The sequence below is a fragment of the Podarcis erhardii genome (genome assembly GCF_964252035.2).
Source record: "Podarcis erhardii genome assembly, chromosome: 17".
NCBI classification, from domain to species: domain Eukaryota; kingdom Metazoa; phylum Chordata; class Lepidosauria; order Squamata; family Lacertidae; genus Podarcis; species Podarcis erhardii.
This window is the reverse complement of record NC_138515.1, coordinates 5,963,110-5,978,165: the sequence shown is the minus strand read 5'-3', so window position 1 is coordinate 5,978,165 and position 15,056 is coordinate 5,963,110. Positions and strand designations below refer to the sequence as shown.

Sequence of the window (15,056 nt, the reverse complement as noted above, 5' to 3'; positions counted from 1 at the left end):
GGGGTTTTCATCCCTGAGAGAGTTTCCACAAAATAGTTGTGTGCCTTGTTTTTAGGATCTTAGTTTTTTAAACAGTCAGCTTGAGCTAATTTTTAAAGGTTTTTTTTATTTCAACTATTTATATGGGTATATGCTTAATGCTGTATTCTCTAAGTGTTATACAGTAGGATTGTGAAAGAAACAATAAAGATAAAATCAATTAAAATGAACGACAACATCAGAAAACTTACTTAAGATTCCTAGTGAAGTAGAAAGGTCCGCCCCAAGCACCAGAAATTCAACAGAGGGGGGCCTGTCTGATCTCAGTTGGAAGTTCCACATCATTGTGCCCACAATGCTAAATGCTTGGATCCTGGTATACAAGCTGAATATCGGAGTCATGAGGGACCACTGACTGTGACTCACCTCAAGATCTCTGTGATTGGGCAGGGATACAAGGAGTCAGGTAGTCCTTAACGTATCCTGAGCCCAAGTTGTTAAGCCCTTGTAAATTAAAAGAAGAGTCTTGAACTTCGCCTGGTAGCAAATGGGCAGCCCCTGCAAGTTTTTTTATTTGTTTGTTTGTTTTTATTCAGAGGAAGCTTTTAAGCACCTAAGCTATGTCCTGGTGAATGGTCTGTTCTAGCTGCAGCCTTTGTGCAGCTGTTTAACTACAAGAAGCATCATGGGAATTCAGAAGCATCTTGCCATCTGCATATATTTCTTAAAGATTAATGAATTTATTGTAGCATTAGTTTTTTAGTGCTCAAGCCTGTATGTGTGAAGTTGAGAGTGGACATACACACATTTCAGATTGGGGGACATCTGTTGTGAGACTGAAGAAACACTTGCTCAAAGTAGGGTTACCATACATGAGTGAACAACTGAAATTAATGTGATTCAGTCACTGGGGGAAAGCAAATCGGGCAGCACACCTTGCAGGCAGGTACTCAATTTGCATGGCACAGATAGAATAATTAGAGTTTTGCTTCAATATGAAATAATTTGTATTGAGTCTGTCTGTGAATTCCATTTGAGCAGCCTTTATGCTCTATCTGCTCTCTGAAATATTCTGCTTGAGTATTAGCAGAGTATTGGCTTTGAATTCAGAAATGACAGAATGTGCTGGACAACTGGGTTGACTCTTTAAAGGCAGCCTATCATCTTGTTGATAGGAACAAATTAATTTAGCAGGGAGGATCCTGCTGTCTAGGCCTGGCAGGTCTAGAATTAATTCATACAACTACTTCTCCTCCTCCTCAGGCCATTGTTGATGTGATGGTAAACTTGCAATTCACACTGGTGGAGACACTCTGGAAGACTTTTTGGAGGTACAATTTGAACCAGCCCAGTGAAGCCACCCCCATTGATATGTGAGTCTTTGTTTTTTGGCATTTATATAAAAATGAACTACATGCTGTGGGGTGCTTTGCAAATTTATGACGCAGAGGCTCTCATATCTGGACATCTGCAAGTGACTTCTGCTGAAAAGTACATGGGGTTGGCTTTTTGCTAAGAAGTGCATCAGACTACTGAGCACTAAGGACAGGCTACTGTCTCCATGATCCAGGTCTGGGTGCATTTCTCAACTGTTTGAGCAACAAAATCACTTCCATGTTTCCCCTGCTGTATAGCACTTCAGTGCTGTATTGTCTCTGCTCATCCCTTTAAGAAGGATATCACACTTACCACGGGTAGCCAGCCTGCGGCACAGACGCCACTATGCAGCAAGGGCTTGCAGCCTATAGTCAGCCCAGCACTCAGTGGAGAGTTAGACATATATGCCTATGGGAGTAGAACAACAGTTAAAAAAAAACTCCACCAGTTTTGATTTAATCTAGGCATTCCCAGACTTTGCTGAATTGACATGCCATACCTGTATCAGCATCTCCCCAAGTTCCCTGCATCTTCCTCTGCCACCAGTACCCAGATTATTTTCCCCAGCATCTCTTGAGTATAGTCTGCAGACTCCTTTAATACAGAATCTGCTTCTGTATCAAAATGAATGGAGCAGTTCACTGCCCTGCAGGCCTGTTGATTCAGGCTAACAGAGGACTTGGGCTGGCATGGCCACATTAGGATATAAAGGCTCAATGTAGCGGTTTTAAATGGGACAGGAGGAAAATAAAACTGATAGGGGGAAGAATAACAACTTGTTAATGAACTTCTTATAACAAAGGAAATGTGAACCTTTGCAGGGGAACCAAAATAGGAAGTTGTTTTCCCATCTTAACTGCCTAGCATCTTATCTCCACCTTTGCCCCGCAGGCCCTTAAACATCTAGTATCCAAAATCTATTTGCTGTTCCTAGGGAAGGGCTACTGGCATAGCTGATGGGCCTTGATAATATGAGTTGTGGTTTGGTGATGGTGCTCTTTAACCAGGTGTCTCTGTTTCATATTTAGTCAAGACGAAGCAGAGAAGCGTCTCCCAAAGAGCTGCTTGGTGACACTGTCCAAATACGAGCCTGTCCTGAAATGGACGAAGGACTGTGACAACTTGCTGTACCAGGGGCTGGTAGAGGTCCTGATTCCAGAAGTGCTCCGGCCCATTCCGAGTAAGCTCATATCTGAGGCCCAGCTCATATCTGAGGCCTGCAAGAGGCTGTCCGAAGCCTAGGGCCACAGCCAATACCAATGCTGAAATCAGGATGCTTCAGCTGCTGGTGGGGCTCTGCCAGGTGCTTCTGCCTTGTTCCATAGTGGGCTGGGTGATCGGCCTCATGTGCTGGTTTGGGTAGGAAGCCTCTTTGGCCTGAGGTGGAGGCATTTAAGCCATCCCCTGAGTGCCGTGTGGCCCTTGGACTTATTCTCTACTATCCCCATGAACAGAGGACTGTCAACCATCTTGAAATAGGCCACGCTAATGTTACATCCTTCCCCAGGTGCCTTGACGCAAGCAATCCGAAATTTTGCAAAAAGTTTGGAGAGCTGGCTGACGAATGCCATGATGAATATTCCAGAAGAGATGGTCCGCGTTAAGGTGAGCTGGATGTGGGAAGTTGTGGGGTGCCGTTGGTCTTGGCTTCCCATTTTTCTGAGACTAGGAGGTCTTAAGGCTGTGTTTTCTGGAGCCTTTGGTCTGTGTTGCGGCAGATCAATATACAACTATCAAGTCACCTTGGGTGAGGTTTTCTGCCTCTGCACCAGTGGCCAGAACTTGATGCCACAGTTGGCTCTTTTCAGCAGTTGGATTCACTCCTCCCCCACCCCACTTTCTAGTGGGGGTGGCAGCAGAACAAACTCCTAGCTCCTCAGTTTGGGGCAGATGGGAAACATGTGTTACTGTGTTTTGTCTCTCAGGTTGCAGCAGCAAGTGCCTTTGCCCAGACGCTGCGGCGTTACACCTCCCTGAACCACCTTGCCCAGGCTGCCCGGGCTGTTTTACAGAACACTGCCCAAATCAATCAGATGCTGAGTGATCTCAACAGGGTGGATTTTACTAATGTCCAGGTAACAACCTCCACACTTCTGCCACTGTTTTCTTCCTCTTCCATTTTGAATCCAGGAGCTGCAAATTATCTACCTATTGACTGGTCTCATTTAACCCCAAAGCCTTATTTGGCATTTGGAGCGGTCAAAATAAGAGTTGTGTCAGACACAGGCCTTACAGCTTATTTGCTAGGCCCATCTGCTTCAACATAGGACTTACTCAAAGTGGCACATGTGCACTGAGAGCTCACAGGTAGGACACAAAAAGAAGGACCCTTCCTATGGATTGTTCCCAGAATTTGGTCCTTGGAGGATAGTTGATTTCCGTTTGATGGCTAATGGCTGTTGATGGACCTGTTCTTACTGAATATGTTTTAAAGCCTTCTAGATGTTGCACATACACATGAACGCAGTGCTGGCGCCCCTTTTTCTTGTGCTCCCAGAAAAAGCAGATTTGGAAGCAGTGTGTGATGAGAAGCAGTGGGGGGGTGCTGCTTCATCCTTAACCCACTTCATTGCTTCAGATTCCCTCCCCCATCTCTCCCCTGCCCCCCACTTAACAGCACATTTGTATTCATATAACTGGAGTAGGAATAGGGGTACTTGTGCTTTAGATGCTGCTGAACTACAATGCCCAGCATCCCTGACCATTTGTCGTGCTAGCTGGCACTGATGGGAATTGGAGTCCAACAATTCCCTGAACTAGGCATTACTGCGGGATGTGGGTGGCGCTGTGGGTAAAACCTCAGTGCCTAGGACTTGCCGATCGTATGGTCAGCGGTTCGAATCCCCGCGGCGGGGTGAGCTCCCGTCTTTCAGTCCCAGCTCCTGCCCACCTAGCAGTTTGAAAGCACGTCAAAGTGCAAGTAGACCAATAGGTACCGCTTTATAGTGGGAAGGTAAACGGCATTTCTGTGTGCAGCGCTGGTGCTGGCTCGCCAGTGCAGCTTCATCACGCTGGTCACGTGACCCGGAAGTGTCTTTGGACAGCGCTGGCTCACGGCCTATAGAGCGAGATGAGCACGCAACCCTAGAGTCAGACACGACTGGCCTGTATGGGCTGGGGTACCTTTACCTTTACCTTTTAGGCATTACTGCAACTTGGCCCTAAACTAGTGACCACCACATCTTGTGACTATGAGTTCCAGAAGATACTTATTACTTGTGAAAAAGTATGCTGATTAATTCTAGCAATGAACGTATCTTTTTAGTTGGGTGCCCAGTGATGACTTAGCGGGACAGTGAAATGATCTGGCTAAAACCGTGATGATTTTAGGTGGGCACAAGTAAGCCAGCTCCCTTGCTGCAAACTGCTCCTCCTCCCCCTCTTTGGGCAGTCTGGACTCTGTGGGCTGTCTGGAGCTCCTTTTCATCCCATCCATTACAAGGGATTTGCCTTCATAGCCATTAACGGTATTTTGTTGGCATTTGAGACTCCACAGTACCAGATTTCCCTGACTACTCTGATTCAACAGTTCATTTAAGTAGCTTCAGAGTGGGTCATTGGCTTACCCAGTAGGGAAAGAGAAACCCCACTGGAGACGCCTTTTTTCCTTCTCTTGCTGCTCCGCAGGAGCAGGCCTCATGGGTATGTCGGTGCGAGAATCGTGTGGTGGAGCGCCTTGAGCAGGACTTTAAGATGACTCTGCAGCAGCAGAACTCTCTGGAACAGTGGGCCGTGTGGCTGGATGGCGTGGTCAGCCAGGTCCTGAAGCCCTACCATGGCAGCCCCAGCTTCCCCAAAGCCGCCAAACTCTTCCTCCTCAAGTGGTCCTTCTACAGGTAAGTAGAAGGTGAGAAGCAGAGTGTTGGGCTTGGTTCTGGGCTCACACCCAGCTCAGCCATAGACTTTCCCCCTGCTGTTTAGCCATGCCTGTGAAACAGGGTGGTTTACGTGCCTTGTGATGCTGCCTGCAGATGCAGATTTAGGGCCGTGCAACTGGTTCTCCTGCGCTGGGTGCCGAGCTGAGGGGGGATGCTGCAGGGCGTTGCAACTATGGCGTAGTGCACACACAGAATGGAAGACGGGGGGGGGGGGGTTGGCCTCACACAGGGCACTGAAAAGTCCTTCCCAGCTACCTGCATGGTAACTGCAGCATTGGGTTCCTTCTTTCTCCAGCTCTATGGTGATTCGGGATCTGACCCTGCGGAGCGCGGCCAGTTTTGGCTCCTTCCATCTCATCCGCCTCCTCTATGACGAGTACATGTACTACCTGATAGAGCACCGTGTGGCCCAGGCCAAGGGAGAGACTCCCATTGCTGTCATGGGAGAGGTAGGTTTTATGGGCTTTGGACTTGAGGTTGGAAAATCTTGCTTAAAGAGCTAGAACCATTCTGATTGACATGCCCTTGGCTGGGATGTCAGAATCAAGAATCTTCCCCCCTGTTGACACCAGGGAGCTTTTGGACATATGAAGCTGCCTTATATTTATTTGTCAAATCATTGATTCATCTTAGTCGATAATGCCTCTCTGGTAGTCATTTTTATGAATCTCTAGTCTCCTCTTCCAACCCAATCTTAAGATTCTGCTAACTGGGCAGATCAGGGATTAAATCTTGGACCTTTTGTATGTGCTCTAGTGCTGAGCTGCAGAAATGTTGAAACTGTGCCTCTGTTTGTATGCAGAGCCCAACGTGTTTAGTTTAAGACTGTGGTCTTAAAAGTTCCACACACTAGCATGATACACGTTCGCTTGCCCAGTGCTTACCAGTGAGTGAGGAGCCATGCCTAATCCATGTTCCATTAGCTGGTAGATGCTTGTGTGGAGGTCAAGAAATCAGCGAAATGCAAACAAGAAGTAGTGCCCCACCACCACCTCCAGTTTTTAGGCCACTGAGAGTTCATTGCCATGTTCTAGAGAGGGGGGTGGGTCTTTGGACTGTTTCCCCCCCTATCCCAGATCTCTGCCTGAGAAAAAGAGCAGGGCCCACCAGCATAGAAGGGCTGTGTGAGGTAGCATTAGGCTACAGGCAGGGTAGTCTATAATGTGGGAAAGATCCTTATGTATGTTTTCTTTGTTTCTTTTTAAGTTTGCAAACCTGACGAGCTCCTTGAACCCCTTGGATCCGGATAAAGGTATCGCCCAGCCCCTCGGGAGGCCAAACGCTTAGGCTTTGTCAATGGTAGATGTTAGAGACTTTGGGGCCATTACTCTCCCTCCCACTTACAATGTGTGAGGCGGTAGTGCTCTTCCCATTTGTCAAGTATGAAAGGGAAACTGAAGGAGGGAGGTTACCTGAGGCTATTCACTGAATTCAAGAGCTAAGCCAGTATTGGAGCCCACATTTTTCAGCTCTGAAGCATGTCGGCTGCCTAGACCATAAAGGTGAAGGGACCCCTGACCATTAAGTCTAGTTGTGGATGACTCTGGGGTTGCGGCGCTCATCTCACTTTACTGGCCGAGGGAGCCAGTGTTTGTCCGCAGACAGCTTCCGGGTTACGTAGCCAGCATTTCTAAGCCGCTTCTGGCAAACAAGAGCAGCACACGGAAACACCGTTTACCTTCCTGCCTGTTTATCTACTTGCACTTTGACGTGCTATTAACCACCCTTCATGGGTGGGGGGGGGGGTCACACCCATTTAAAATACAAGATTAAAAAGAGTTTAAAACAAATTACATAGAGTGAGAAAGAGACAAGTTTGATTACTGCAGTGTCCTTTGGTTTGCTTGTGGCTGCCCTCTTTTTCTGGGATATCTTACAGTACTGGACAAGTCTTTCTGCTCTCCTGGATGCAAGACCAGAACACAGAATGAAATCAAGGGCTCATTAGCTGGCTATAAAGCTATGAATTTGAAATGACCTTGGTCCCATTTCATTCTCTTTACTTCAAATTTTTTCCCACCTGTAAGATGGGAATGATAGCAAACCCCTGTGAATGGTTATAAGTGAAGAATTAGTAGATATAAAGTAGGGACATGCAGCCCTTGACCTATTTTTTTTTAAAAAAAAACGCCCTCTGTAAGTCCTCAGTTCAGAGCATTCTTCTAGGTGAGGAAGAAGGAGGAGGCAAAAGGAGAAAAGAGGGTGGCAGAAGATGTGGCTTCATCCACTTTTGGTGCTGGCCTCAGCAGCATGTGCTCGACAGATTAGCCCTGAGGGAAGGTGATCCTCAAACAAAAAAAACATGTAAGAGAGAGAGGGAGAAAGGAAGAGGATGCTCATTTGGAAAGGGACTGGTTGTGTTACAGGTTGTCCCTGGAGCTGTGAAGGGTGCATTTACATCATCACCTGTTCATTTAATGCCAGTTGCTAGCAAAATACCAGCTGCTGGGTATCACCAGTAGAGAGAGTGTGGTGCTAAGGTCCCATTTGCAGTCTTCCCACGGGTAATACAATACTCTCCCCTGTCCCCAAGTTCTTTGGCCTGAGGAAGAAGACTTGGGCAAAGGAAGGAGTCAGTGGTAGCAACAGACATTTTAATATAAGTATTTAAGATGTATTACATTTGCTGGATAAGACCGAAGGTCTAATCCAGCATTATATCTTGAATGGAGCCTTCCAGGTGCCTCTCAGAAATTCTTATAAAAGGCAAGTAGGTGATGGGCCTTAACTGTTGGTAGGTGATATATATATTAATATTTTACCTCTGAGCATGGAAGCTCTATTTAGAAGTCATGGCTAATACCTGGATTTTACTTAGGCTTCCAAGTTGACTAGATAGCTGATGACTGTCTAGTTCCTTGTTGTTCTTTGTCAGCTGGACTTGAGGGGGTACCCAGGTTGTGGTTTGAAAAAGACATCTCCGAGGACTGAGGGGACAAAATAGGCTGGTTCTTGCATTGTATCAGTCCTCGGGTTCTTTCAGTCAGGCTGCAAGTCTCAGGATTGCTGTAACCATCTCTCTTTCTAAATCAGATGAGGAAGAGGAAGAGGAAGACGAGAGTGATGAAGAAATGCCCCAAGAATTATCTCTCAGCTCCAACGAGTCCAGCAGCTTAACAGCAGAGTCTATGGAGCCACCTTCGAAGCTGGCACGGACAGACTCCCGGGGCATCTTTGTACAAGCGCTGCCCTCCAGTTAAAAAGCAGCACAGGAGGGACTGACTGCCAAGTGGCCGGCAGGAGGCCAGGATGCACCTTGCGCTGCGTTGCGCTGCCCTGCGATAAAGATGAGCTGTTCCCTATCTCCAAGTGGTATGCAACGCGCTTTCATTTCACACCTCTCCGTCTCACCTGTAGCCCAGTGTAGCCCAAGCTAGCCCCCAGTTAGGAGCACTCACCCCAGCAGCCTTCCCAGCCCCTAGCAGCACCAAAGGGGCTGGTTTGGGCGACTTGGGCTGGTTTCTGCCTCATTCCAGCTGCTGCTCTGATAACCTGGGTTCCCTGGAAGTTGGCTTAGCCCTTCTGCCCCATGCCCCATGGCTGCTTTCCACTGTCAGTTGGAGAGGGTGCTTGCCCAGGCACAAGTCCCAGCCCCCACGGTCTCTGCTCCCAGAGCAGTGTGTGCTATTCAGTTATTAAACTGGGGTAGGTTCACCTGGGGTCTAGCTATTACTGTCTTTTGGCAAGGACTAGGCTATGCGCAGTATCTAGCAAGCCTAGGTTTCTTGATATGGGTAGCCAGATGAGTCACAAAGATGGCTGCCTGGGAAGTGGCACTCCAGCTGCTTCCTCAGATCAGGCTGAATGTCACTAGATGATGGGGAACTTTTCCTGTGTCTGCCTGGGAGTTTCTGTTGTTCCTGGGCATCTGCCTTAGTTTTGTACTTCTGGGGGCTGTTGGGCTCTTGGTTTGAGCATCAAGGAACTTGAGGAGTGGTCAGTGCTTGGGTTTAGAACTCCCAGCAACAAGAATTGTGCCTGTTTTGGGGTGAGGTGCTGTGCTGTATTCATCCCATAGCTTCAACATGGATCCTGGGTTACTCTTTCCTGTGTTCTATGACAGTGGCTAAATGCAACAATGGGTTTGCTCAAGTGTGGTGTGTGCTACTGGACTTTGGACTGCCTCAAGCTAATGGATGTGTGAGATGATACTTTGAAGAGGGCAGCATGTACCTGTACTGTCACAATGGTATCCAAGCTCCCATTTGCCACGGACATGTGCCGAACACATGCATGTGTGGGCATGCACCACATGCTGTACTCTCTTGGTAGCCCAGTCAGACCTTAACTGCTTGCAGACTTCTTGCAGCAGGCGGGGTCTCATTAGAAGAGGAGCTGCAATGCTGCAGTATTACGGACTACAGTGGGTGGCCCTGGCTCTATGCCTGACAGTTTCTGGTTTTTAATATAACTAATTCTCATTTTTCCAGCTGCTTAGAAGTTGTCCAGGGCTTATTGCTCTGAGCAACTCCTTCCATCCAACCCATTGCTTAGCTTGATTTCTGCCCTACCCCGCCCCCTTTTCATTCTCAATAAGCATGTCTGAATTTACAGATAATTCTTTCATAACGTGCAATTGAACTCTCGCTGCAAAACTCATAGGATTCTCCCACTTCTGTACTCCTGCTGCTACATTTGGGTGCATGAAGCAGCTGTGTTCTCAGATGCTATACTGTTCCTGATTAGCTTTATTGTATGCAGTTTTAAGCTGATTAGTGCTGCTGCTGGTGACTGGCCAGAAATTTGTCTCTCTGGGCAGATTTGATTATCCGTTGTGACAAGTCAGGAAGCCCTACCTGTTGTTAACCCAAAGTCAGGCTAAGTGGTCCCTTTAAATCAGGGATGGGGAATGTGGCCTTTGAGATGTTGGACTCTGAACCCCCATCATCTCTGACCTCTGGCTATGCTATCTGGGGCTGGCGGAAGTTCAGCAGCATCTGGAGAGCCAAAGGTTCCCCCATCCCTGCTTTAGTGTCTTGAGTAGGAATGGGAATGCAATACTAGTAGGATCTTTGAGTCAGTGTCCTTTGCACTGGACTCCTGGTACAGCTGTGACAAAATGGTGTCACATTTCAGCCACGCCAGATAATTAGCTGCACTAATTATAAAATTATCCAGTGCTGGGCTTCTCGGCATGCAAAATGGTGGCATACAGTACCGCCTTCTGCCAGACATGGCTAACTCACCTGTCTGTGTTAAGCGTCTGACCATTATGCAAGGCTAGATTTTCAGTGCGATCAACAGTGGCAGACAAATACTTAGCTTTTGCAGGTGTGGAGGGCGGGGTGGGGGTGGGGCAGACCTTCCATTAACCAAGTAACGGGGTCTGGATACATTGATTCCACTTACGGTTTTATTATGGCTGTCACAATGCATAGGATAGGGTTAGTCAGTCCTCTTGTGAGCGCTTGGAGGCCAAAGTCTGCTTGATACACTGCAGTCAGGTCGGATTCAGTGTAGGAGCTACTACAACCAGTGTAACTGGGGTACAAAGTACGCTTTTATCTCAGCCTATATCCACGCTAACAGCCCACCATCAGCCACATTGCAGCATAATTAGGCTACAAAATTTGGATGGTAATCATGTGGGTGTAACCTACTTGATTACACTGGTCCTGTGATAGGAAAGGTCAAAGGGAAAGCAAACTGAAGTACTTGGGAGGGTAGAGATCACTGCAGAACTATCTCCAATTGGCACTGTAAACGCTAGCTTCTTCCTCCCCTTACAAGCCGTAGTTGGAAGAGTTCGTAGGCTCAGAGCTTACAACAATGGGTTTGTCCTTACCCATTACAGCTGCTTGTAGCAAGGCATGAAGACTGTCCAGGAAAGGTGTAGCCGCTGTTCGTTATCTTTGTGTGTTGACCTACCCGGGTCTGGAAGGTGGGATTCAACAAACATTTTGCTTGTATGAAAACCCTTTGCTAATTGCTGACTTTCAGCAGACTTTTCAGGCACTAGCATCACCCACTCCAGGAATCCAAATCATAGTGGCTGATGCTGCACTCCTGATTCCTATAAAACACCTCTATCTAGGGTAGCAAAAGGAAAGATCTGGGGGCCTTTAAGTTAAGGGTGTGCACCAAAGCAAGTGGTCGAGGAGGAAACGCTCAGGACCATCCTTGTAGTCCCTCAGTTCCTTGAAACCTTTCTCCTTACCAATAGATACTTCATGTAAATCTTTTAACCCTCGTCGTCATATAAAGGTGCTCATAAAGGGTGGCATAGGAATTTAATTAATTAATAATAATAGTTGGTAGTCCAATAAGACTGAGATTTGAGGCTTTCAGGCAGTGGCGGAGCTTTATGCCCCATTAACTGGGGGTGGGCGGAGAGCAGGCAGGGGCGGTGCCCCCCCCCCCGCACGCCTCTTCCTCCACCAGTGCTTTCCGGTTCTTCTCTTTTCTGGTTTTTCCAAATTCTCCATGTAAAAGAAATTGGTTTACTGAAGCTACCTGCCTCACAGCAGAAACCAGAGAATCCCATTGTTCTAGCCACTACCATCGTATTCCCAACCTCAGCCAAATAGGCTGGTGGCTGCTCTTAGCTGCACCCAATTATATTAAGCTGCTGTAATTACCTAGAGCACAGCGCCTCAGTATCACCCCCACCATGTAAATGTGCCAGCTTGCTTAGTGGCACGTGGGTTTTACAAGTACCAGGATTGTAGGCAGGCTTTCTGGTCCTTCCTTCTAGCGAGATATCCCCTCTGCAGTTGTTGCAGCAGAGCAAGTGCATAGTGTGCTAAATAGGAACTTACCCCCCCCCCCGTAGTCCCAATTAAAGTGCAATCAGTCAGTCTAGTCTAGAGAAGGGCTACTGAAGAGAGTTGCCCAGCTTGTGGGCCAGCAAATTTCTCCTTGAAGTGACTGACTAGAGGAAAAACACAGGTGCCAAAACTTTTGCTTTGCTCCTGTAGCAGAATGCTACCTTGAAGGGAGATATTTGCACAAAGCACCTCTTCATTATTTTGAACTACAGCAAGTAGGATGTAGGTGATAGAGGCATATTTCTTTCCTTACCAGAGGCTTCATAGCCATTTCCCACTTTGCAGAAATAAGCACTTGCCCTGTCAGAGAAGCACCTTATTTATCATACCTGCCTCTTCTGCTGCTTTTACTAACAATTCACAGCAAAGCAGTGTGTTCAAATGTTTCTGGTTATGCATGCTAATTAACTTCACTGTCAGGCACGTGAACATACCCACACACCTGACAAAGCAAGATACACCCATCAGAGAATAAAGGTTCGTACTCCCATCAGTGATCTGAAAGGGACAGGCTGTAAATCAAGGTTCCAAGTAATGAGACTCATCTGTTCCAGCATTCCCCGAGTTCCTGCTCTCTGAAATGTATGCAGATTGGCTTTTAGCTTTAGAAAAGTCCTAACTTTGATATGGAAAATGGATCATGTTGTTTGCAAAAACCTTGCTTCTGTAAGCTAGCTATTCCCCTCTTTGAACTGTGCAGAATGCTGGATCTACCAATCACGCAGGACTCAACAACATGAATGAGCTTACCTTTTTATTCAGTTGCTGCCTTACACAATGCCAACACCCATTCCCTCTGAACCGAGATTCTCTCTGTCCACCAAGATGATTAGCTGCAGAGCAGCTAAGGAGAGTTATCAATCAGCAGGTCCAACTCAGTCTGGATGCTCCAGACTGCAGAAATACTTGCTAGATGAGAACACCGCATTCAGTTTTTAAAAGAAACCAGTCCTCTGTTCCCTCTGTGCTAGTAACTAAGCAAACAGGTTTGGTTACTTCCTACTCTAAAGAAAGTAATCACTCTTCTGGTTTGTAACTGAATATTAGATATTCTAGTTTTAAACAGAAAAAAAAATATCTGTGCTTTTATATGTAATTACTAATTCTTGTTCTAAAAACCACCTAAATATTGTGAGATTGGTGAAGATAAATTACTTGATATTTTTGGGTTTTTCAACCATCATGGCCTTATTTGTTCAATTTTCCAGTGTTTTAAACCTGTGATATAGATGTTTATTGCAAATCTACATATTGTATAAAATATATATTTTGTGTCAATCTTTTGTGCAGCAGCAGCTTTAGCTGCACTATAGACTTCAAGTGGAGTTTGAAGAGCTTTGTAGGTGTCCTGGGTCCATGAGATGGGCAGTGCCTGTGGTCAGATGATGTACGTGTGTGTAGTCTGGAGTGAAAAAGCTGTTTTCTACCTTTTGTAGTTCTTTCTTAAGAAATAAATTCAGCCGTGTTCTTTGCCTAGGATGCTGCTTGCTTACTCTTACCAAAATAAAATTTTACCTTCGCTTTTAGTCCAGCTATACTAAACTAAGAGGAGGACAACCTTGACTTGACATCCTCTGCACAAACCTTGACTTGGCTAATAGGTAGGACACCCACTGTATATAAGCAGTAAACATTAGTTTTTATAGTTTGCAGCCACCGCAAACCTGGCTATTTGAATTTCATCATCTGCACTCTCAAAGCTGTTAGCCTCAGGAAGCAAGTTCCCATCTAAAAAGCTTCCCTCTCAGCTTTTTAGAGTGGGAAGTGGAGAGATCGTTATCAGAACCACAGCAAGGAGGGGGACTGATTAGCTCCTCCATGGTTCAGATTCTACTCAACACTCCCTCCTCCCAGTGTCTATATTTTAAATATTGCACATTAATTGCCTGTTTCATCTAGCTTGGCCCTAGAACAGCCACTTTACAGGGAAGACAACATAAGACAAGCCTACTGGATCAGGCCAGTGGCCCATCTAGTCCAGTATCCTGTTCTCCCAGTGGCTGACCAGTTGCCTGTAGGGAACCCTCAAGAGGATTTGAGCACCAGAGCACTCTCCCCTCCTGTAGATTCCAGCAAGTGGTATTCTGCCTCCAGCTGGACAAACACAGAAGCAGATGGGGTGTTCTCATTTAAGAGTACTGTACCAGACACCTGTTTGGCTTACTTTTGCTATTTCTCAGTTGTTCACTATCATGCACGTGCTGCTGAAAGAGTCCTGTACCAGCTATATATGAAGGACAGCAATGGCAGAGCGGTCTACCAGCCAGCAGGAAAGAATTTCAAGCAATTTTTTCTGAAATAAGACTTCTTAAATAGCAGCAATTTTATTCAAAGGCATTTCCAACATGCTGCTATTTGACAGTTACAGTACTGTGAGGTATTCACACTTGTATAGGAGGAATTTCTATAAAATCCAGGACACAAAATCTTCAAATTGCAACCTTTTAGTGGTTTTGCTGGTAATGTGCTAATATCTGCTTTGCAATGTAGGAAAAAAATCTCAGCTTTGATTTCAAGTGAATACTGCTCAGGGGTGGGGGAGTAATGCCTCCCCACCCCCAATCCACCATGAATCTTGCCACTTTTCCCTTCTCCGATCTCTCCCCTCCCTCTTGAAAGCAGCAAAAAAAATTGTGCCATAGTATGAGAAAGTAGAAGTTAATGGCAGACAGAATATGGTCAGAAGGTGCATGATACAATACAAGCTTGCTGAACCTGAGCAAGTCTGGGCATTGATACTCCAGCTAGGAAGTCTGTGTACACTGCTTTGAGTTACCGGTATATGGAAGAATGGTGGGGTGTAAACAAAACATTTAAGCTGCTACAATGCAAAGCTGGACCGCTCTTTATTTTCACTATTGCCTTGCGTTGAAAGAGGCAAAAAGGCATCTTGAGCTTGCACAAGCATCTCCTAAGTTTGCAGACGGTGGCTTTGGGAATATACATACACCTTGCTGCTGCAGCAGTGAACCTTGGGCTCTCAAATTTCAGCGGCACCCTGTGCAACACTAAAATTTGCCGCCCCACCTCTCATACTCTGTTCTACATCATTGTT

At 46.4% G+C, this 15,056-nt stretch overlaps 1 protein-coding gene across 4 annotated transcripts in view; it reads left to right on the top strand.

Moving 5' to 3' along the window:
- RFX1 (regulatory factor X1) overlaps positions 1-13,478 on the top strand; it is a 51,913-nt gene extending 38,435 nt beyond the window's left edge. For all 4 annotated transcript variants that reach the window (XM_081844859.1, XM_081844861.1, XM_081844858.1 and 1 more), the window contains 8 exons: positions 1,243-1,352; positions 2,385-2,536; positions 2,864-2,961; positions 3,282-3,431; positions 4,984-5,192; positions 5,530-5,683; positions 6,441-6,486; positions 8,268-13,478. In XM_081844859.1, the coding sequence (XP_081700985.1) occupies positions 1,243-1,352; positions 2,385-2,536; positions 2,864-2,961; positions 3,282-3,431; positions 4,984-5,192; positions 5,530-5,683; positions 6,441-6,486; positions 8,268-8,434 (1,086 nt within the window). In that variant the 3' untranslated portion in view covers positions 8,435-13,478. The remainder of the gene's footprint in view (positions 1-1,242; positions 1,353-2,384; positions 2,537-2,863; positions 2,962-3,281; positions 3,432-4,983; positions 5,193-5,529; positions 5,684-6,440; positions 6,487-8,267) is intronic.
- The last annotated feature ends 1,578 nt before the right edge of the window (positions 13,479-15,056 follow it).